This window comes from Actinia tenebrosa, unplaced genomic scaffold, assembly GCF_029948245.1.
Source record: "Actinia tenebrosa isolate PJP-AT-01 unplaced genomic scaffold, QUT_ActTen_1.0 utg3850__unscaffolded, whole genome shotgun sequence".
Classification (NCBI taxonomy): Eukaryota; Metazoa; Cnidaria; class Anthozoa; order Actiniaria; family Actiniidae; genus Actinia; species Actinia tenebrosa.
Window position 1 is genome coordinate 111,405 of NW_028292609.1, and position 23,670 is coordinate 135,074.

The 23,670-nt window shown below is 37.0% G+C and overlaps 1 protein-coding gene, 1 long non-coding RNA gene and 1 pseudogene across 2 annotated transcripts in view; 2 read left to right on the forward strand and 1 right to left on the reverse strand.

The window, feature by feature from the left end:
• The window catches only part of LOC148904254 (uncharacterized), a 100,110-nt gene extending 77,659 nt beyond the window's left edge, over positions 1–22,451 (forward strand). The window contains exon 8 of the mRNA XM_089025523.1: positions 22,208–22,451. Within this exon, the coding sequence (XP_088881649.1) occupies positions 22,208–22,301 (94 nt within the window). The 3' untranslated portion in view covers positions 22,302–22,451. The remainder of the gene's footprint in view (positions 1–22,207) is intronic.
• LOC148904259 (uncharacterized) lies at positions 12,081–16,949 on the reverse strand (annotated as a pseudogene).
• On the forward strand, positions 18,271–19,092 carry LOC148904260 (uncharacterized). Its single transcript, XR_016118971.1, has 3 exons — positions 18,271–18,318; positions 18,684–18,775; positions 19,075–19,092. It is a non-coding gene; the product is annotated as an uncharacterized LOC148904260 (long non-coding RNA).
• Positions 22,452–23,670: the final 1,219 nt, after the last annotated feature.

A 23,670-nucleotide genomic window follows, 5' to 3' on the forward strand; every position in this document is an offset into this window, starting at 1 on the left:
TAATAATAGTTTGGAAATCATCTTTAATATATGGTGAAAACAATCAATCCGTGAAACACTAATTACTAAATAGTACAAAATAATGCTAATTAAACAATAGAAAACAAAGGAATTTGCATGATATTGTGCTTTTTAGTATTACTAAAGTTCCACGGTTATATTGTTTGCACTGCATTGGGGATGGTTTATGTAGTATAGGGAAATCATTGAGGCAAAGTTTTCAAAAGGGCTACCTTTGCCTCTAAAATCTCTCCACATTTGTTCGTCCAAAGAGCTTTGCAGGTTACTGGGTCTTATACCCTTCCTGGTTTTTATTTTGGTTTTCAGACGGTGCCATGCCGATTCAATCTCTTGTGTGTGTACTCCCGTTATAGGGTCCACAAAATTATCAGTATGAATCTCCACCTTGTGGCATATAATGTTGGGCGCATACTGTCTTAAGTTGCAGTACACTGCACTGTCGTCAGTGTGCAGTTCACTATTAGGCATCAATACCTTTTGAATAATTGGCATCATGGTTACCCTATTCCTCTTCTCGACGACTTGGAAATATCCCCGGCAAGGCGAATTTTGAGTGGTTATTATACCAAAAACCCAAGTATCTTGCTGGCTTCGTCTTCCCCACTGTGCCCATACATTATTAGTAAAAATGGGCTTAAGAAATATGTTTACAAATTGTGGGAAGGGGGAGGGGTGTTTACAGAAAACTTGTTGGAAAACCATTGCGTTAATAACATTTATTGTTAATGATAATAATAATAATATTAACAATAGTAATAGTAATTTAATCACTTATTGTGCGCTCATTCCATGCAATGATTGTGCGCGCATTACATTAATAATATATGTAACTATTTAACCATCTACAAATAAAATGAATATTAACTATTTAACCATCTACAAATAAAATGAACAAGTATATATTAATATATACTGAAAATAAAATGTGCCACTAATATATATATATATAGTTAGAGATAGACAGAGGATTTGAAAAGAAACAAAAAAAAAAATATATCAAAATGCTGATTTGAAAAGGTGGGTTTTAAGATGGCACTTAAACACACTAACGCCTTTAATGGCGCGAAGGTCTGCGGGAAGTGCGTTCCAGAGAACGGGTGCCCCCTTGCCGCTTACCTTAGATTTTTTTTGAGATTAAAATTACTTTCATCACACTTACAAATGGTGTTTGGACCTCCGACCGGGTAAATTGGTCTCCTTACGAGATCCAGCGAGTACACACTTCTCAATGCCTTGAAAACCCGGCCAACTAAATGTGGAGTTACACCCAACATGACCGCTGTTCGTTTCTGTGATTCTTCAACCGACCAGAAGTATAGTGGCTTCGTTAGGATAGTCAATTTTGTTCTTGGAAACATCTCCCAAAAGCTATTAGTTCGTAGACTTCTTTTCTTCTCACATAATCTACATTTCCTAGGGTGAAATTAATAGAGAAATTGATCGCATTTGGTTATTGTTTCCCTCTTTTTACTGTATCAAAATTATGAATACTTCATAAAAAAGCTGAAAAATCAATAACAAAAATGATAGATTTTATATCGACAGATAGAGTAGATACATTTACATTTACATTTAAATAACTCAAAAAGAGGCCTTAAGTAAATAAAACATGACGAGGTCTTCTTCGTTGATCGAGAACGTCATTTTACTGAGCCCTATTGCTAGGATGATTTTACTCATATAGGCCAATTCTTCCGATATAATTTTTTTTCTTTTTTAGTATAAACAAATTAATTTATATCAAAAAACCCTTTTAATTCATTTGCTCATTGACTTTTATATTTTCTAAATTGCAGACTCACCTGCAACGACGACGTTCAGCTGATAAATAATGGCAGTATTTGTCATTTAAAGGAAGCAAAGATGGTGGGAAGATGTGTGCCAAGTACCAATTTAGAAAATATAAAAGTCAATGAGCAAATGAATAAGTGTATGGGTCAATGGATGGACGGACGGACGGACGGACGGACGGACGGACGGACGGACGGACGGATAAGATGAAAGGGTGGATGGAAAAAATGGGGTGTAATACTTATAGCATTACTTACGTGATTCGAGCATTGATTGTCTCATACGATGATAACAGCTGAAGGTATAACCTTCCCTTTCCTACATAAAATAGAAATCTCCATTTTTTTCCTTCTCTAATCAATTCGTTGCTGGTAACGGGAATTCCTTCCCTTTTGGATCTTTCCAGGCTTACATGGTCACTTATCTCCCTAGTGTAGGCCCATGCTTCTATGATATTTTCTTTTAAATGATTACGGATTTTGTTGGGCTGAAATTAAAAAAAAAAACAACATGCCATTGTCATTACCGACTGTTTTCTTAGTTCAGCAAAATAAAATCGCATACTGGAAATTTTTAGTTTAATCTTTCTTCTGCGTGGCGTAAAGGATTTACACTACTCACCTGGTTCATTATGGCCGACATAAGCGCATTATTCAAACCACGAAGAAGAACATTGTGGTGGCCCAGAGAAGAAATGGCGTGGCGTTTGAGCTTCTGCCTAGTACCAATGTAGGTACAGCCTTGTACTGCATATGCAGTTCCGCATATGCAAGACACTCTCACACCTGAATAGAGCATAAGTGGTTTAAGAATTATTTATGTAAACTTTAAAACAACACACTACTTCAGCACAGCCAACTAGAGGCAAGTGTAGCATAATAAACATTTTGATAGTGAGTAGCTGTTAACTAGCGTGATTTGACCGGTAATTGCTTTCGGTAGGCCAAGTTATGGTTGCTTAACTTAGGTGTCATTTCCTGAAGTTTGCGACTTTTATCGTTCTTTTTACCGTATAAACGCTCGACTATCAATCAAATTAAACTAGCTTTAAATTGCTTCTGTAGTGTTTCCATTGGCATTTCCGGATTTTTTCTTTAAGCTGGTTTAAAATTTCCTGCAAGAAACGCACCCAGTGAAAAAAACATTCGAAACGCAAATAAATAAATAATAACACCTAAAATTGATATAGTTTGCTCCAAACTTAATTTTTAAGTATGATGTATGATGGTGACGATAAAGTATGATAGATGGATGAATGAATTTTTATCACTTCCTTGATCCTTCAATCTATTAATATATTCCGTATAGTACGCTCATGGGTTGTCAATACATACATTTTTGTGGTGTGTCTGTCGTTGATGGACCAGTAATAAGGGCAGAAGACTTGGTGGTGTTGGCAATTATCTTTTTTGTGCTGCTGCATTACATTGTGGGGGATTTGGCTTTGGCATTCCTCACACTTCTCTAGCCTAAAGAGGCATGTGTTTTGATGGTCGTCCATCACTTCTCTTTTGCTAGAAAAGCTATATCCTTCAGCATGAAAGGCGCATTTAATATCGCGGTATTGACAGATGCCAGAGTGTGCCTCGTGCTCCTCAACTTTACCCTTCCACGGACATTCCTGGATTTTGCACCGTGATTGAAGGCTCAAAAGCAGTTTTTTGAGCATGATTTTACTTGGCACATCACTTCTTTCTATTATCATTCTGCATGATGGAGAATTTCTTGAATTAAAGGATCCTTCAGTAATTTTCTTAACACTAGGAGCACAGAAAGTATGCCCACATGGCAGGACTTTGGGGTCATTCATGAGACTATAGCTGTAAATAGAAAAAAACATGAAGTTGTACTTAAAAAGGGCATTCATAAGGCTAAATCCGATAAACGGGGGCACTGGCACTGACGGCGTGCCACGACATAACGCTCTCTATGGCTCTGATTTATATTTTACTTCACTATGTTATTCTACATCTACAATTGGCCCAAGTTCCTAGAAATGTTCTATTTGACGATCATCTTCCAGTTAGCCCGGAATATATCAACCTTACCGCTGGATATAACGTGTTTTTTCCACGAATTCCTGCTATCTTCACTCAGAGTCGTTCAGCCATCTTGCCAACACTCTCAATACAATCCAATACGAAATTACTTCGGAAATCCTTTTTAAATCTTCTTCTTCTCTCGGGAGACGTCCATTTAAATCCTGGACCGACGCACAAGAACCCGTGTGGAATATGCTGCAAGCCCGTCAAATTAAATCAAAGAGGAGTCCAGTGTGATTCTTGTAATTTCTGGAACCATGCCGGCTGTATGCAAATGACTTCCCTCGAGTATAATTCTCTAGCTAACTCATCTTGTTTGTGGATCTGTCCTGTTTGTGACGAACACAATTATTCTGCTTCTTTGCCTGGAAATTCTGTTTTTGCAGATGAAATCTCTTCAAATTATTTTGAACCGCTTTCTCCTTTCGGAGAAACATTTCCAGCTCGCAGTACTTCTACTCCGATAAACAAGCCAGTGTTGAATAATAATAAGCCAACTAAGAAATCAACTGTGAAGTTGACTACTATGGAGGCGAATGTTCCCTGTAAAACCACATCTTCTCGTTTTAATTTACCTTGGTTCAATAGAGAGCTTCGCAGGATGTGCAAAAAGAAACAACGTATCTATAATAAGGCAAAGAAATCGGAGAATAAGAAACACTGGGATAGTTATAATCTAATGAAGAAAAATCTCCGTCAGGAAATGACTAAAGCACGGAATGATTATGTATCAGAATATCTGACAGAAAATATTCAAGAAAACCCCAAGTCATTTTGGAGTTACATAAAGAAAACAAAGAGCAATAATCAGATTGGAATCCCTGATCTGAAGATTAATGGTAGATTATCAAGTGATCCCATTATCAAAGCAAACGCACTCAATGAACAGTTTTGTTCAGTTTTTACTGAAGAAAACAAAACTACTTTACCTTCAATTCACCCGTCTGCTGGTCAACATGTGATATCTCCTATTACGGTAGATTGTAGAGGAGTTGCGAAACAACTGCAACAGCTCAAATGTGACAAGTCACCTGGTCCAGATAATATACCGCCATGGATTTTAAAGACTCTGGCATCAGAAATTGCACCCATTCTTACTAATCTCTTCCAGTCCTCACTGGATCAGTCTGCATTACCATAAAAAATGTGCATATGCATGAGCGCCTTGCGGCAGCACTTGCTTTTTCGAGCTCTCTGAATTTTTTACTTTACATCCACACCATCTACTCCATATTTATTCTGGTTGCCGCAGGTTTGAATGTTTGGTTTCTGACTTGGAGTCTTAATGTCTAATGATGCTACAATATACTCGAATAGCTTTATCTAAGGAAAACGTTGGTGCAAGTTGGAATTGCTCGAGTAAAACCTACGCGTAGAGGATGCCGAGCGGGCACTGCTGCGAAGAAAAGGATCCCAGTTGTTATGAATCTGCCAAAGAACCGGAATTATACAGAAAATGTAGGTTTCAACTTGGTGGATGAGCTTTCAGAGATAGAGGAGAATTATTTGCATACTGCTGGAGAGAGCTTATTAAATATTCCATCTGTCACCTCTCGTTGTAGGAACAGTACAAACTGCATTGTTATTGATCGATCGCCATTGTTGTCCGCTCGAAAGGCCTGTTCTTCTCTATTAACTCTCTGTTTAGCTAATGTTCAATCCATCAAGTCCAAATCGTCGGATCTATTAGAATATGTGCTTTCCATGGATGTAGATCTATTTGCAATCACGGAGACATGGCTGCGAGACAAGGATATGGCGGCAAAACTGGAATTTATCCCTTCTGAGACTCATAAATTTATACACGTGAATCGTGTTGATCGTTCTGGGGGTGGAACTGGTCTACTGTTTAAGAAAAAACATTGATGCCAAGAAAGTTGATGCTGGCGAGACCAATTCATTTGAGTTTTCGGAGTGGAAAGTTGAATTTGAGTCGCTAAGGGTAAGACTTGTCATATTCTACCGTATGCCATACTCTCAAGCTCATCCAGCCACGCCCAAAGTGTTTTTCCAGGAGTTCAGTTCGTATTTAGAGTCAATAATTCTAGTACCGGAGTCCCTTGTACTGGTAGGTGATTTTAATTTTCATGTGGATGTCCCTGAAGATCCTGATGCTCGGGAGTTTTTGGACCTGCTCTTGTCCATGGGGCTTAAACAACATGTCTTTAGCCCAACCCATACAAGTGGCCATACTCTTGATCTACTGATCACGCGTGAACATGACTCAATCATTCCTGATCTTCCCATGGTGGATCGATACTTCTCTGATCATGCGGCTATTCTTTGCTCACTCAACTCCTCGAAGCCTGAACGGATGGTCAGAGAAATCTCCTATAGAAAGCTGAAGTCCATTAATATAGATAAGCTTCGCTCTGACCTCAATCAAACAGAACTCTGTTCAAAGAAATATGCAAATGTTACTGAGTTGACCTCAGCTTACAACATGACGCTATCATCTCTTCTCGATAAACACGCTCCACTCAAGAAGAAGACATTTGTCTGTAGACAGCGTGTTCCCTGGTTTAGTTCTGACATCAAGGCTGCGGTACAAGCGAGGAGAAAGGCAGAAAGGAAATGGCGTCGCTCAAGATCCCAGGAACATTTGCAAGCGTTCAAAACTGCTCGAAATCGAGCCACATACCTGATGGGTGAAGCACGCCGTGACTACTATTCTAACATGATAGCAGAAAACAGATCTGATCAGCGCAAACTGTTCCAAATTACCAGTACGTTGCTGCGGGTACCATCTGATGTGACATTCCCTAAAAAGTATACCTCCTACTGATCTTGCTAATAACTTTGGTAACTATTTTGTGCAAAAGGTACAGACCATCGGTACGAAAATGGATGCATTAACTCCATCTGGAGAACCTGATGTTATAGATGAAACATGTGCTCAGGTGGTACTTAGCTCTTTCAAGTCTTTAACTGAAGAACAAGTCTCGCAACTCATCAGGAAAGGGGCAAAGAAGTCCTGCCCCTTAGATCCGATGCCCACCTCGGTAGTCCTGAAAGTACTTGATGTTTTGCTTCCAGTATTAACATCCATGGTCAACATGTCATTCGAATCAGGTTTGCTCCCCGTTGAATGGAAGGCGGCTCTTGTTATACCGGTCTTAAAGAAACATGGCCTTGACATTGAATATGAAAATTTTCGTCCCGTTAGTAATCTCTGCTATGTCTCCAAACCATCTGAGAGAGCCGCGGTCGAGCAGTTAACAAATCATATCAAAGATAATGATCTACATATGGGTCTCCAATCTGCTTATAAGCAACATCACAGTGTAGAATCGGCGTTACTCAAGGTTAGAAGCGATATTCTGTTAAACATGGAGGCGCAGAAAGTGACACTGTTGGTCCTGTTAGACCTTAGTGCAGCTTTTGACACGGTCAAACACGACATTCTGCTACAGAGGCTGGAGACAAAGGTTGGTGTCGGCGGAAAGGCTCTTGATTGGTTTACATCATACCTCGTGGAGAGAACGCAGCGTGTGTTGGTGAAGGGGGGTCTCTCCTCCAATTTTCCTCTGCGTCAAGGGGTACCTCAGGGGTCCTGTCTTTGGCCTGTGCTGTTTAGCATTTATACGAGCAAGCTCTTCGATATCGTCCAGCGACATCTTCCTCAAGTCCACTGTTACGCGGATGATACGCAACTTTATTTAGCATTCAGTCCCAATGTACAAGGAGATGCTGATGCTGCTGTTAGTGTGATGCGTGCATGCATCACAGACTTAAAGAACTGGACGACTAGAGATCGTCTGATGTTAAACGACGATAAGACTGAATTTCTTTTACTAGGTACTAGGCAACAACTAGCTAAGGTAGATATTGATAGTATACTAGTTGGTAACTCATATATCGAAGCAAAACCAGTAGTAACACTGTGCCAAAGATCGAATATTCAAGAGTATCCAAGAGTGACATATTCCTTCAGTACTTCACGTGTTCTTGGGTATTCAAAAAGCATGATCATACTTGAAGTATGCCTTTAGTATACAAGTGGAATACTCACACATATCTAACGTTTCGAGTACGGCAAGAGTATACGTATTAGTATACTCAACATTTAGTATTCTTGAGTATGCAACTCGCACACACTCTAAGTATTTCTGTAGTATTCAGATTGAAAACGTACGTACAACTTTACGTCTTGGTATCACTGGAGTTTGCGTACTAGTATACTCAACATTAAATATTCTTGAGTATGCCAGTCACATACATTAGAAGTGTTTCGGTAGTATTCAGATTGTATACTTGTGATGGCACATATCGTTTAAATATACAGGTATACGTGCAACATTTGTAACTTCTTGAATACTAACGACGATAAATGTAAACCAGTGTGTGATTAACACAATTTTTGTATCGAATATTCAATTCGAATACTATTGACTACGAAACGTGATGTTGTACTGTACTGTGCTGTTGTAACGGCCATAATGTTAACCAACAATTACTATAGACAAACATTTCCTTCATTTTATTCACAAAAGCACACAAACCTTAAACCCCTTTGCACTTGATAGAGTGGTTTTCATAAACCCGTGAAACATACATTAGCGTTTTACGCTCAAAGTCTTCTGGGGTTTTTTATTGTTTAAGGCACGGCATGAAAACCACTCTAAGTGTTTCAATTATAAAATTTATATCATAAAATTGTTTCCACTATGTTTTAACTGTTAAATTAACTTGCTAAGCTTTTGGCCAGATTGCATATGGCAACTATTTGTACATGAGCGACTAAAATTAATGAAAGATGGCTAAATATGGCCGAAAGCTTGTTATCTGGCTGATTTTATAACTGATATGCATCACAGAATATCAGAATACACTTAATTTCGTCCTCGATTATATCTTTTTGAACTCAAAATAATCTGTTAATTTGGTAATTAATTTAATTTATATAACAAAAGTTTCTCAAGCCAGAGGCATTTTCAATGGCTACTTCATCATTCTCCTTTTGACAAACAAGGCTTACTGTGCATTGCAGTTTTCATTTACTTAATAGTGCACATTCATAAATGCTGCTGCCACTCCACTCTACACCTCAGTTTCAAGATCTCACCATGAAAGTGGTCACTCACTGAGTCTGTAAAATGTTCAAGATCTTTCAACATTTATTACGGCACCATTAAATTAATCAAGAACCATAAACTTAAAATTGAATTTGGGAACACTATATGTATGAGGCCAGACAAGTTTCCAAAAGGTGTTCAAAGGGGTAATCTCATTTGCTTATGTTAGCAAGCCAGAGGCATTTCATCATTCTCCTTTTGACAAACAAGGCTTACTGTGCATTGCAGTTTTCATTTACTTAATAGTGCACATTCATAAATGCTGCTGCCACTCCACTCTACACCTCAGTTTCAAGATCTCACCATGAAAGTGGTCACTCACTGAGTCTGTAAAATGTTCAAGATCTTTCAACATTTATTACGGCACCATTAAATTAATCAAGAACCATAAACTTAATGGTTAATCAATAAGTAGAGATAGTAAGATAATGAGTAGTTTGAAATGTCTGATGAACTCTCTCTGGAATTACATCTATCAAATTTTCAAATTATTAAAAATCAAGTGTGGCTATTTTTTAGTCATAATATAATATTACGATTGACCCAATGAGACACCAGAATAACCAAAATTCTCACAAAGCAGCCTTCTACAAGCTATTATGCTGTCTTAGGGTCTATACTAAAAGCAATTTTCTTTTACAAGTAAGTTATTGAGTACTTCAATTGACTAGATGAGACACTGTAAGTATGTCTTACGTAAGGGTAGATTCAAAGTCCCATGAAGCTTTTCAAGGAAACGAAAACAAATTGCAATTAATTGGACATTCTTGCTGATCTTAATCCAGTGGATTCTTTCTCAATTTGTCCAGCTTTGCTTATTGCGAAAATATTTCATCATTGACAAATAAAGATAGTCTCTTTCATATGGTAAACATGAACAGTACCGCAAACTCAACCCACAAGTACACCTTGGTCTCTCTTGTTTTTTTTTGGGTGGATGCTGATTACGAACTGTCTCAAAAAGGTCATCTGAAAGTTGTTCTCTCCCTTCATTTTCTTGCAAATGCTGATGGTTACCAACCTCATGGGAGTCATCACTTATCACTTTAGTTTCTGCAGCCTTCAAATGCTTTGAGATTTTTTTCTTCTTAAGTGCTTCAATATTCTTTTCCTTTCTCTTCTTTTGATAACGTCTTCTGGCTTCCTTCGAATGTCTTCCCATCCTCTTACAACAATGGACATGTATGACTTGCTTCACGTGACTGGAATTAGACCATGCATGTTTGCAACAGCAATATAAATATAGATGTAGTTCAACACATAATGGTTTTCGTAAGTTCTTATTATAATGCGAATACCAAAATAATTCGACTAATTGTGCTTATAAGCAATATACTTCAGCATAACTTTGGGAAATCCAAATAACAAAGCTGCTGTAAAAAAGGCGGGAAAATGGCTGACATCAATACCTCTGATTCACTACAGAATGCACCAAATACCAAAAACAAAATACTTTTAATTCATTCTATCGTACCTTAGCGTCGTGTATTCTTAGTTTTTAATGTAAATTGTCCTCAAATACACTTGTAGGATGACCATACAATTCTTTAGCTCAAGCTCACAATTCAGCAGATATGGCGGCGTATGAGTATCGATCAAAGGTCAGCGGTAATTACCACAGGGTTCCCAATTATTTTATGTAAACATCACAGGAAGCCCAATTTAAAAGAATAGTCCGTCTATTTCTATCTTATTTGTTCCCCCCTCAGTTACCAGTGGTTCATATATGTATAAACTTTACTTTGATTCAGAGTAAATAGCTCCTCTCACTAATAAGCCTACCTCTATTGATTGAAGGATCTGTAAATCCTCCTCTCCTCTTTACAAAAAATATAACACTGGCAAGACTTCAAGAGTTTAAGAAGGCAAGGGTGGAGTAAGTTGCAGTTTCCCACCTCTTACTGCTATGGTCTCAGGTGTACATTTTCTCCCTTGCCCAAAAATATAGTACTTTTATTTAGAATTTCAAGAAAATATTTTAACCAGTCATTATTACAGCTATAGAGATTATTTTGGGAAAGTTTCAACCAAATTAAAATTTGGACAATTTTTTGTGCTAGTCCCCCTTTAACCATGAATCAAAGTACATACAAATTAAATTGTAATAGTCAGATATACACAATAAAAAACAATAGAATGAGAGTGTGACAAAATGCAAAATGAAAACGTGTATTTCACTGGTGAATGAAAACCACTCTATATGAATAAAATGGACAATATAAATTAGTAATCATCATCATAAGGTTGTCCTCCCAAGCCATGCCCTAACCAGGTCCACACGCTGTAAATCAAGGTGAGGCATGTGTGCCCAGAGATTAGCCTGAAGACTTTAGATGACAAACAAGTTTAATAAAATCTCAAAAATTCTCAAAACTCTTAGGTACTTCAAAAAATGTGAACACTCTATACTAAATCGTGCATTCCAAAATTAAAATAGCATTGTGGGTCTTTATAATCATAAAAAAACATACATTGATTTGCTTTTTATATGTACTGCAGACAGCTAGTAATATTTGGATGGAGTTAAACAAAAATAAAGTAAAATCACATTTCTCAAAGGGGCACTTGGATGAAAATGTCCCATTTCTTAAAACGACTTGGCAGTTGATTAAATTTATTTATATGGCCCCAACAGTAGCCAAGACACATATTTTCGTCAGTCAAACGTTACAGATAAAAATTATCAACTATTTTCAGCATCAAAGTTGTAAGTAAATGAGGTCATTTACTCAACCCTACTGTTCTTTCAGTTTTTAAATCAAAGTTTCTCAACTGCAAGTGGTTCTGAAGCAAAAAATGGGGTGACATCCAAGTGCCCCATTAACCTTTTGACATTATTACAATACATGCAATTTGGTCCTGCAGTGCTCGGTGTTAAACATTACTTATAGTACATGTATACCAGACAGCCATAATGCTTTAAACCAAAGTTTGCTGAATTGTGACAAAGTTTCATCAGCTATTTTTGGTATAAACTGTACTTTAGCCTAGGAATATTAGGGCCAATACCTTATTGGTACGTGGTAGAGACCCTAATCAAAAGCCACTAAGCAACATGTCTAAAAGTTGTTTGAAACAAATAAAAAATTCAACTGGCTACTGGCTAAGACACTGTATAATGACCAGCCATTATTCTAAGCCTTGACATGTTCTAGCAAAATCTTCCAATAAGAGGTATTATCACTTGTACCTTTTCTAAGCCATGTCTGAATTTAATTTTATACTTAACATTAATAAACTGACCAGAAATGTGTGTGATTGGAACAAAACACACAGATTCCAAATCCGTGGACCAAACTTCTAATGGTGCAGGATACCAATTTCTTTCAGGATGTGGTTTCCATACCATGACTTCAGCCATTATGTTTGTGACTTTCTTTTTCTTGCCATCTTTCAAGATAATGGCATCATTCGTCAAGAATCTCTTAACTTGAGCAGGTCTTAACTCACTGTCCAAGGACTTTACAAATACTCCTGTATTGACTGAGCTCATTATGATTCTGTGGTTAAGCTTTATTCTTGAAAATGTCTCGGAGATTCTCAGTACATCATCAACAACATGATCTGGATACATGAGTTGATAAACTTCAGCAAGGCAGGCAGCATCAGTATTATCAATACCAACTCTCTTGATAGGAGAAAAGCGCACAATGTGATTTTCCATCTTGTCCTGCCTTTGTTCCTCATTTGGAATGGATACTTCACCAACAGTACCAGCAACCGGTGTCACAAGCAGTTCACCAAAACATTTGTACTCCTCTGGCCATTCCAATTGTTGTATCTGGCAGGTCCGTAGAAATTTCCTCATCAGCTGGATTTCTAAGAATAGAAATGACACCAAGAACAAAAATCAAGAATAAAAAAATACCAAAAACAAAAAGAAAAAAAACAACACTTGCAGTGAAGGGGTAGGGTCAGCCCATTTAAAGCCCTAATTTTTCCATAATCCTTTGGTCAAAGCCTGTGTTTTGCTCCTGTTCCATCTTAGTACCATTTTTTGAAATTGATTTTGTTTGTGATTTCTAGTCCCAGCAAATGAAATCCTATTTTCCCAAGTTTTTTCCAATGCCTTATGGCCCAAGCATGTACGTAGCACATGGGCCATAAAAAGTTGAAAAAAAAGAGGATCCATATAAGTCATTGTACGGACCAATAAAAGGGTTAGTAAGATATTTATCATATGGCAAGGCCAGGAGAGACTTGATATTTGGTTTGCATAGGTGTCAGAAGCAAAATATTATTGGGGGCACTGTGAAATTATTTTTACGAAAAGCATAACAGCTGGTTATAAACCTAACTGGTTATAAGTCCATAATCATGATTATTGGGGGGCCTGGCCCCCTCCCCTTGTTCTGCCGCCCCTGCCTCGTACTGTAGGTTATGGACTCCAATATTGACCAATCATAGCACACGAAAATACCTTGCCATATAATAATAACTATTATTTCCCCATTTCATGACCTTTTGTAGTCAATTTCCAAGAAACCAACTTTAATATTCTCCCTTCAATATCAAATACTTAAAAGATTTCAGCTTGAATGAGCAAGAAGCAGTTAATAATTCTAGAAAAAAATTATACTTGCCTATGGACTGACTTCCTTTCTGAAATGACCCTAGAATACCATTGTACCTTTCAAAAGAAAAGCACCAACATGAGTATACAGGGCCATAATCTTTCATGCATTCTGAGAGGTGGCAGCTCAAATGCATATTTGGAAGTGCACTTATCCTTCCCATAGAGGTTTTCAAATGCTTTGCAGAAGTCTATAAGCTTTGTTTCCACCAATGAGCACTGTTCTGATGTGATGGTCCAGCAGCATATGAGGCGACATGCATCAACAAAGTGGGTCCAAACAGCAAAATGCTTGCTTGGTAGAATACCTTTCAAAGCAAAAACTGAGTAGTAACAAACCCAGTTTTTCCATTGGTCTGACGTAAAACCATTGAAACCTGTAGCGATTTTTGAAGGTATTCTGCCTACTTCAGATGGTGGTTCGACAGCATTAACTCTTCTCTGTAGGATTTGAAAGTCTTTCTCATTAAGGACTCCCTCTTCCATCCATACTTTCAACGTGTGCTTTGCAATCCCAAGAAACAGGTTGTGCATAGGGTCTATTACCACAAAACGAATAGCATCATAGTATGGTAATTGCAATAACGCAGTGTACTTTGCACCTGTATTGCGTACAAGAGCCTTAAACCTTGTTGGACAGTTGACAGAAAGGGTTTGCTCAGCATACGCACGATGTACGTCATTGGTTCTTTTTTCCCACTGATCCTTATCAAAGCCAGTAAAATCAGGTTTCGAACCAAAGCCGTCTCGAGGAAAGGACTTAAAACATCGGCTGCAGCCTACAAAAATAACATTGTTTGTCCATTGTTGTTAGAGTGGTTTTCATTAACCCATGAAACAAAGTGTATTGATTAAAGTGTGAAAGTCAAAAGAACACAATGGAACCAAAGTGTGTTTCATGGGTTAATGGAAACTACTCTATAAGTATGGAAAGCAAATAAAAAATAATATGTGTAAGAAAGTACAGTAGCAACATTTTTCTTTCACTGTGTTTTAACTGGCAGTTACTGAGTGTGGTCCAATTCCGTCTGGTAATTATACTTGTGGTTAACAAATTGGACTCTGATCTTGTTAATCACTTGTATGATTGCAGACCAAATTGGACGACGCTCAGTCCTATTACCATCATAAATAGCTACCATTGTAATATTGACATGCAAATTTCACCCTGATTGATATGAACTCATTAACAATTTAAAGTCTTACAGCTAATTTCCATGATTTTTCTCAGCATATTGCAATCATGCATGAACAATCATTCTCACCTTTTGTTGCTGAGTGTCCAGCAAAGCCTCCACACTTTCTTGCAGCAGGAACATCACAGCAAATGGCTAGTAGTGCAACTTTAATTTTCCTGATCACACCTGAAATAATCCTCTCATCGAAAATAACACCGTCCCATAAATCAGTTAACTCACTCACAAAGGGCTGAAGAAATGAGTTGATGTTCCCTTTGGGCTCATGTGGACCTGGAATGATGCCAACCACTAATACATTTTCAAATTTAAATCTTTCTTCACGAGGAAGATTCATTATCACTAAATATATGACTCCACAGCTGTATTTCGTATGTTTGTATGGCTGAAACCAATCCACATTCATCATCACTGCCAAATTTCCAATCTTAGAAAAGTAGTCCTTCCCATCAGAATCAAGAAATTCCTTCCAGATTTTCCCTTCATATACATCCCTCATTCTATCCTCTTCAATGTTCCTGTTCCGCCATTGTTCACACTTTTCTGTAAAACCAGGCCTTGATAATAATGACTTCAAGGAAGAAACCAGTGGCTTGAAACAATGTACTCTCTTGGGCGAGAGATAAAGGGAACCAGATTTGGATCTAACTTTTTTCATTAATATAGTACCACATTCTACTCGCCTCCGCTTCTGGGGGTGATTTGGATATTTCACATGAGTACATTTTTTGGATACTACATTGCCATTGCTTCTTTTAATTATGCACTTATCAAACTCATAAATAGTCATACATTTTGGGCAAACCACAAACTTCTCAAATTCATCTTGCATGAAGCCAAAAGCCATTGTTGCCATATACAGGGTACTTGGTATGGATTTGGCGAAATTTACTAGAACTTCTATCTTGGCCAGCGTACCTAGTAATGTTAAAAACCGTTTCAAAAAATTTAAAAGGACAGTAATACCATTGTCAGACACCTTGTACATTGTTTGCCATAGAAGAATAAACATAAAAAGGACTTTGGACTCTGATGACAACACAGGTTGGCCTGCAGACTGATCATTCATTTCTTCCATATCATCACCATCTGAAATAACTTCCTCACTCTCATCATCCTCTTCCCTTTCTTGAGTGGCATTATCCAAGTTTATCTATAGATTGAAAAAGAGTTTGTTCAAGGTGAATGAAATAAAGTAAAGATACTAGACAACAAATTAAATAGGCAGATGGGTAGTTACTCAAATAAAACCATGACCAATGCAAAGTCACTATATATACATGTAGATCAATCATACTTTAAAATTCCACAATAACTTTTCCTTCATAACTAAAGTGAGTGGATTTAATTTTGTTTCATTTTAATTTCATTAGAGGGGAGAACATTTTTATGCTCCACACAATATATATCAATATTCATTAATATATATAATATATATAATATATATCAATATATATCAGGGATGGAGTCACGAAAATTTTGTGGAAATACTGTAAGCTTAAAAACTAAACTAGACCTTCCCCTGTTTTCTCTAAGACGGAGCCTCAGCCCGCAAGGAACACGATTGCTTTAATAATAATAATAATAATAGTAATAATAATAAAGAGTATTTTATATAGCGTCAATATCACCTGGCTTCAACAACGCTTTACAATATATTGATCATGAGAAAAGAAATTTGGATAAAACTGAAAAGGAGGTTTATATTTGAAGCTTAAATTAAATTTATTAAAAATATTAGTTTAAATTGATCATTAAACTTATCTAAAACTACAATAATATACATTTCATCTTTCTTGAATGATATGCCCTCAGCTAGATAGCTTACTAAACTTACATTGCTCATGTCTTGATCTGACATAGAGTCGTTGTCATCATTGTCACATTCTGACTCACTAAAGAAAACTTGATCTTCTTCGCCGAAATCTTCCTGATCTTCTAAATCATCACGGCAGTCTTCATCTATCACTTCTCTTCCAGTACATTCCAGGCCGGAGACTTCACTAACTTCCATACTTGCCCTGTCCCTCTGTCTGGCATCAGGAGTCGCACATTTCTTCAAGTTTCGTTGATGTTCATAGTAAGTCGGTCTCGCGACACGCTGGTTGCAGTGGTCACAAAACACATAGGCTCTTGAACTTTTTCCCGATGGTGCGGACTCAGTTGGCATTGAACAAGGAAGATGCAGATAATAAGCTGACCTGCTGAAATTTTTCTTACAAGATGAACATATCTTTCTTGACGACGCCATATTGATTCTTTCCAGTATATTAAGTGTCGTGGTTCGGAGCTATTTCGTAGCTATTTCCCGCCCTGCTATTTCGTATGATTTTCGTTATGCTTGTCAAACATTCGCAAAAGGCTCGTCGCACCCGATAATATTCCGAAAATGTTAATTTAAAAAAATCATCCAATCATTCGAGAAGATTACGAAGCACGTGACTTGTCTCGACATTTGATCCATCTTTAGATTGTGTGGCTGGCATTGCCTGTAGTATAAGAAGAACTGGGCGGTTAGCTGACCTCTTGCTCTTTTGGATTTCTTGTCTTAAAGTCTTCGTAACGCCAAATGTTGAAAACGATACAGGTATGAAGGTTACTCTTTTTTATTGGCGCGTGTTTAGTGTAACAAGTGTTAAGGTTATTAATCGATATTTGGACAAATCTAACGAGCGTTGTATAGCCAAACAAGCTACAGTAAAGCCACGTGTAGTTTGTATTTCGAGAGACGTAAAAGCTTAAGTTTGTATCAGTTTTACGACTGCTTACTTTAGTTCTTAAACTAGTTTTTGTTGTTTTTCAGAATTAATCATTTACGCCATGTCAGGAATACGTCCATCATCCTTCTTTTCAACCTCAAACGGTAGTCGGAATGGCCGAACCACTCCAAGTGGTAGTCAGAATTGCCGAACCACCCCAAGTGGTAGTCAGAATGGCCGAACCACCCCAAGTGGTAGCCAGAATGGACGAACCACCCCAAGTGGTAGTCAGATTGGACGAACCACTCCTAATGGTAGTCAAAATGGCCATACTGGTCAGAATTCTGGCCGTCCAAGGGTAGGAAACGACACAACACCGCTAACATCTAGACGTCGAGATACTACGGTTAACGTTACTTCGCAAGAAATTGACAAGATGTTTGATTTCTTGAACGAAATATCAGTGCAAATGAGAGGGCAGAGAAAGTCCTTGGAAGCGTTAGAGAACGCCCACAACCAGCTTGCAGAGTCGGTTGCCCAAATATCGGGCCAGATTGATGAAATAAACGAAAATATTCTCACCAGCGGTACGGCGACAGAGGAAGAAGAAAATCAAAGGATACCGTTTGAAATATCGGCAAGTTTTTCTGGTTTATTAGTATTTTAAGATTTAAAAAGACATATGGCGTAAATATTTCCAACATGGTGGTGATCTAGGGAAGGCGGGCAACTATCAGTTTGCATTTCAAACATTCTTTAAATTTTTGACTATTGTTTAACTTCCGAGGGCGTCAACTAATGATAGGAGTTACTGTATCATTATATGCTATTACACTCATCAAACATTTATTTTCTCTAGAGTGATGGGCATCTTCTGCATAATGGGCTTGAAGAAGATGACCAATACAAGCCTGAGGAGAGGTAACATTTTATTTATAGTATAGGTTAGATAGTACACACTCTAGTATTGTGGACGACTTTGGGGGCTTTTGTTAACCAAGAAGCAAATAACTTTTAAAATCCTATGAGGACAAAAGGTTATATGGTTTTTCTTTTTTTGTATTCTTTTATTCATCAATAAAGTTCTAAAGTTTCCTTAATCGTTTTAAAATCGCCCACGGTTCTTGATTTCTTTTAGTTCTCCCAACATCACATGTGCTCTATTATACTGGGTGACTAGGCATCCCCACCCCCTCCCCCACGCTTCGCTGTTGAAACACAGTTGAAAATAAGAATAAAAGATAGAATAAAACCTAATACTCTATTGATTTTCTCATGTTCCATAGTATACTTTCTGCCCACAACTTGTCAGTCCGGCAAAGGCTAGAAGACCAGATGATGAAAGCTGACAAGGGGTATCATACTAGACTTGTGAAAAGTAAGTATGCATGACTCTAAAAGAGGTTTTAAAATTGAGTTTACCTGCAAATGCCATTTCCAGAAAGTTTCCTTGTATTAGGTAACTTAATTCTATAATTTTTCAAGTTTCCTATTCCCATGGTATTTACTTATTGAAAAATGTACTATTGTAACTGATATAAAATCCATTCTAGCTTTACTGATTGAATTTTTCACTAGCTGGAATGCACAATTGAATGAGAAATGAGGATACTTATCCACTTTGGATTATAACTTTAATTTTTCACTAACATTGATATACTGCATTCATTGATATAGAAGCTGTGGGGAGGTACTATGAGACAAAGAGGAAGCTGTATTTACAGAATCTTCCTGAAAATGAAGAAAGAACACAGCAGTTAAAATCAGATAACAAACTGCGTTCCAGGAGGAAGAGGGTAAGAAAGCAAAGCAAAGCATTTATACTGTATGAAAACTGAAAAGGTTACTCTTGTTTTGTTGTTGTTGATTTTTGTTTATTAAACTTAATTTTGCATTTTGAAAATTAAAGAAAAAATAGAAAAGCTAAATTTAGTTAAGGATTAATTGGATAACACACACTGAAATTGGTGACATGGGTTTACTGCTTACCTCTCGACACTGTGGTCCATGTTTGAGCAGGATAAAAGAACTGTGAGTTGAAGTTGTTTTATAACAACTCTCTCCCTTGCCATGAAAGTTTTCTCCTTGACTCCCAGGTTTTCCTAACTCCCAGGTGGTTCAGTGTTTTACACTGTTGGTGGTCATAAGAAAAAATTGTTTTGTGTCAATGTATTGTAGTCAGCTTAATATCATTATAACATCTTTGTAACTGAAACAAGTTATTAATTCTTACAGCTTTTCACTGCAAGATGTAAAGTTGCAGATGGGGAAGATCTCAACCTCATTAAGCAACTAAATTATGAGTATGTCAGTGATGAGGAAAATGGGATTCGGGAAGACAGTGGAAAGTGGGTCGTCAGGCACCCTGCTTGGAGATCTGAAGAAGCAGACTCACTTATGGAAAGACTGCAAAGTAAAGTTGAAACTCAAAGGTCTGAAAGGCCACGAGTTTCAAGGGTTGGTGGCCTTCCATCTACCAGATGTAAGCCAAGAAACCCTGTAATGTGGGCTGTGCAGAGGCAACAAAGGTAAAGTGCATGCGCAGGTATTGACTTGTATACCACATGTATTAGGAGTGTACTGTAGTTACTTTTGTTTAATACGACAATAGCACTAGATTACGACTTTTCAGACAAGGATAAATATGGAAATTTCATCAATAGTAAAATCATACGATGAAATGCACTGTGAAAAAATTTCATATCAATGTATATTATTTTCTGTCTTTCACTTATAGAAATATTGTGCCAACAATTGAACGTTCGCCATCGAGGAGTCCATCTCCAGTGCAGAGGACTGGCAGGTAAGCTCCTTTAATTTCACCTGGGAGAAATTTAAGGAAATGTGAAAAAATTTCATATCAATGTATATCCTTTTCTGTCTTTCACTTATAGAAATATGGTGCCAACAATTGAACGTTCACCATCGAGGAGCCCATCTCCAGTGCAGAGGACTGGCAGGTAAGCTCCTTTAATTTCACCTGGGAGGAATTTAAGGAACTGTGAACAAACGTCATATTAATGTATATTATTTTCTGTCTTTCACCTAAAGAAATATTGTGCCAACAATTGAACGTTCACCATCGAGGAGTCCATCTCCAGTGCAGAGGACTGGCAGGTAAGCTCCTTTAATTTCACCTGGGAGGAATTTAAGGAACTGTGAACAAACGTCATATTGATGTATATTATTTTCTGTCTTTCACCTAAAGAAATATTGTGCCAATAATTGAACGTTCACCATCGAGGAGTCCATCTCCAGTGCAGAGGACTGGCAGGTAAGCTCCTTTAATTTCACCTGGGAGGAATTTAAGGAACTGTGAACAAACGTCATATTAATGTATATCCTTTTCTGTCTTTCACTTAAAGAAATATTGTGTCAACACTTGAACATTTGCCATCAAGAAGTCCATCTCCAGTACGGAGGACTGGCAGGTAAGCTCCTTTAATTTCACCTGGGAGGAATTTAAGGAACTGTGAACAAACGTCATATTAATGTATATCCTTTTCTGTCTTTCACTTAAAGAAATATTGTGTCAACACTTGAACATTTGCCATCAAGAAGTCCATCTCCAGTACGGAGGACTGGCAGGTAAGCTCCTTTAATTTCACCTGGAAGGAATTTAAAGTGCACCAAACCTCTACAGGATCTTTTTGTGATATCAAAGCCCTTTGACAAAAAGCAAGAATGCAATTTCCATTTGATGATATCTTTTTTTTGTCAACATATTTAATAATGGAGTTCGAAATTGATGATGCAATAGATAATCATAATCATGAAGAGAGTTGTATATCTGCAAAATTCTGTTCACTTGCATAAACTTCAACTTGGATTTTCTTGTTATTATTGACTTTTATTGTTAAAATTTCTTTAAAACCTGAGAGAGTTAATCTAGATGCTTCATAAGTAATATGCAATATGAGTGTCTGATCTGTATACGATATAAAATCACTCGCCTTCGGCTCATGGTTGTATATCGTATACAGATCGGCCACTCGTATTGTATGTATTACATCATATGGGTCTAGGAGAAACACAAACCATGAAAGGAAAAATACCTTACTAGAAAAGATCAAATCAATTGAACCTTTTTAATTATGTTCCTGGGATAACAAACAATTTGGTGTGTTTGCCATGGAAACTACTTAGTATCTAGGCTCCTCAAGAGAAACTCCAAATCCTCATTTTTACCAGCTGTTGGTTAAGTCATGACTTTGTCGTGCTATGATCTTTTTCCCCATTCAACTAATCTGTGGTCTACATTGGATTTTTGATAGAAGTTTAGTTGAAAAAGCCAGAAATTGAGGATTTTTACTCTTTCTTGAGAAGGAGCCTGTGTACAAAGTAGTTTCCATGGTTGTCCCTGGTACATTATAAGAGTAAAGTTTCAACTGAGTTAAGCTAATTTTCAGGAAAATATTCCTTGTATGATTTGTATTTCTCTTATATCCCTGTAATGACGTCATCAATTTCAAACTCCAATATTAAATATCTTGACAAGAAAAAAGTGTAACACCAAATGGAAAACTGCATCCTTAGTCATTTTCAAAGGACTTATACATCACAAGGAGATCCTGAAGGTTTTAGGTGCACTTCAAGAAACTGAGAAGAAATGTCATAAAATAAAGAGTACTAATAACCTGAGCTGTACGAGGTTTACAAGTACCGTCATGTGACCCCCCCCCCCCCCCCCCCCCCCACACACACACACACACGTGCTCTTTTTGGATTTCACCCAAATAAATTAGTTATGTATATGATAATCTTTTTTAATGTAGCAGGATCTTGATAACATAAGCTCTTTCTGTTTAAGGAAAAGAACAAGAGACAATGTGATTGGCAGGGTAACGCGGTCAAAGTCGAAGTCCCCCAGAAAAGCACCAAAAAGAAAGTCAAGAAAGGATTAATTCAAGATATTGACTGTTAGATGTACATAATTATATAATTTGCACAACCATTTAGATACAAGCTCATTTCAGAACAGTGAAATGAACATTTTACCAAGGAAGTTGTATTATATTTTACCATGGTTGTAGTATCCATTTCTTATTATGCAAGTTTTGCAATGACCTTGAAATCTTGTTTAAGTTTGTAAAAATCATTGGGAAACTTTGAAACAGTATAAATAATACAACAAAAATTATATTAGCCTCCTAGCTCATGTTATTGTAATTATAATGTAGAGTTCCGAATGTACATATTTTTCCGATATCAATACAAGTTTCCAATCCTTTATATCTATTTAAATACTTTTTATGACATTTTAATTTTTATAACGACATTAATGCATGATTTGAAAGAAATGTTCTTTACATATTTCTGATATATATTTAAATATTATAAAACAATATTTTTGTGCAAGAAATGTATTTTTTTTTATATTGTTCAAGTTCGTTTCATATATTTATAATAAAATGTCATACTAACCAAAAATACCTTGTTTCTTGATATGATAATATAAAATAAACCTAATTGCAAGAAGGTTGTCATAAGGAAAAATGACTTTTTTAGTTTAGTGGGATGGGAATAAATTAGAGGACATGGGAAGAACACTGAAGCTAAACTATTTTGCCTTGTAATTTATTGATTCCTTTCTCACTAAATTACTTGTGCTATTTTTCTTATTACAACGTCCTTGCAATCAGGTGTGTGCATATAATATTATTTGTAAAACATGGTACGGGGACGAATAAAAATGAAAAAACGGCTGACTTGGAATACCACTTCGTATTCAAATGAAATACGCGATAACATTCAAGGTTTGAAGATAGAAAAACCAAGAATACCCTTGCATTTTTAAAATAAACTGTAGTATCCGTATTGCATACCCTTTCCACATGCAACGGATGATACGTTTTCTTGAGTATCCTGTTCGGAATTCATCGGGTCAGTCATGAGTATACCAATCGAATATGGACAAAACAGTATGTATGCGATTTGAACACGCATGTATGGCGTTGCGTTCTACGGGTCAACATATCACCGAATACTCCAGAACACTTGAGGTATGCATATCCATATTCAAGCGTATACTGAACGAATATTTAGCTTTTTGCAAAGTGTAAGGAATTTAGGGGCCTGGTTTGATAGCACTTTCAACATGAATACTCATATCAGTAAAGTTTCTGGTGCGGCTTTCTAACATCTGCATAATATCAACCGCATACGTAAGTTTTTAAGTCCAGAGGACACAAAAGCTTTGATGCATGCATTTGTAACATCACACGTTGATTACTGTAACAGTTTGTTATATGGTTTACCTGCAAAGCATTTGCA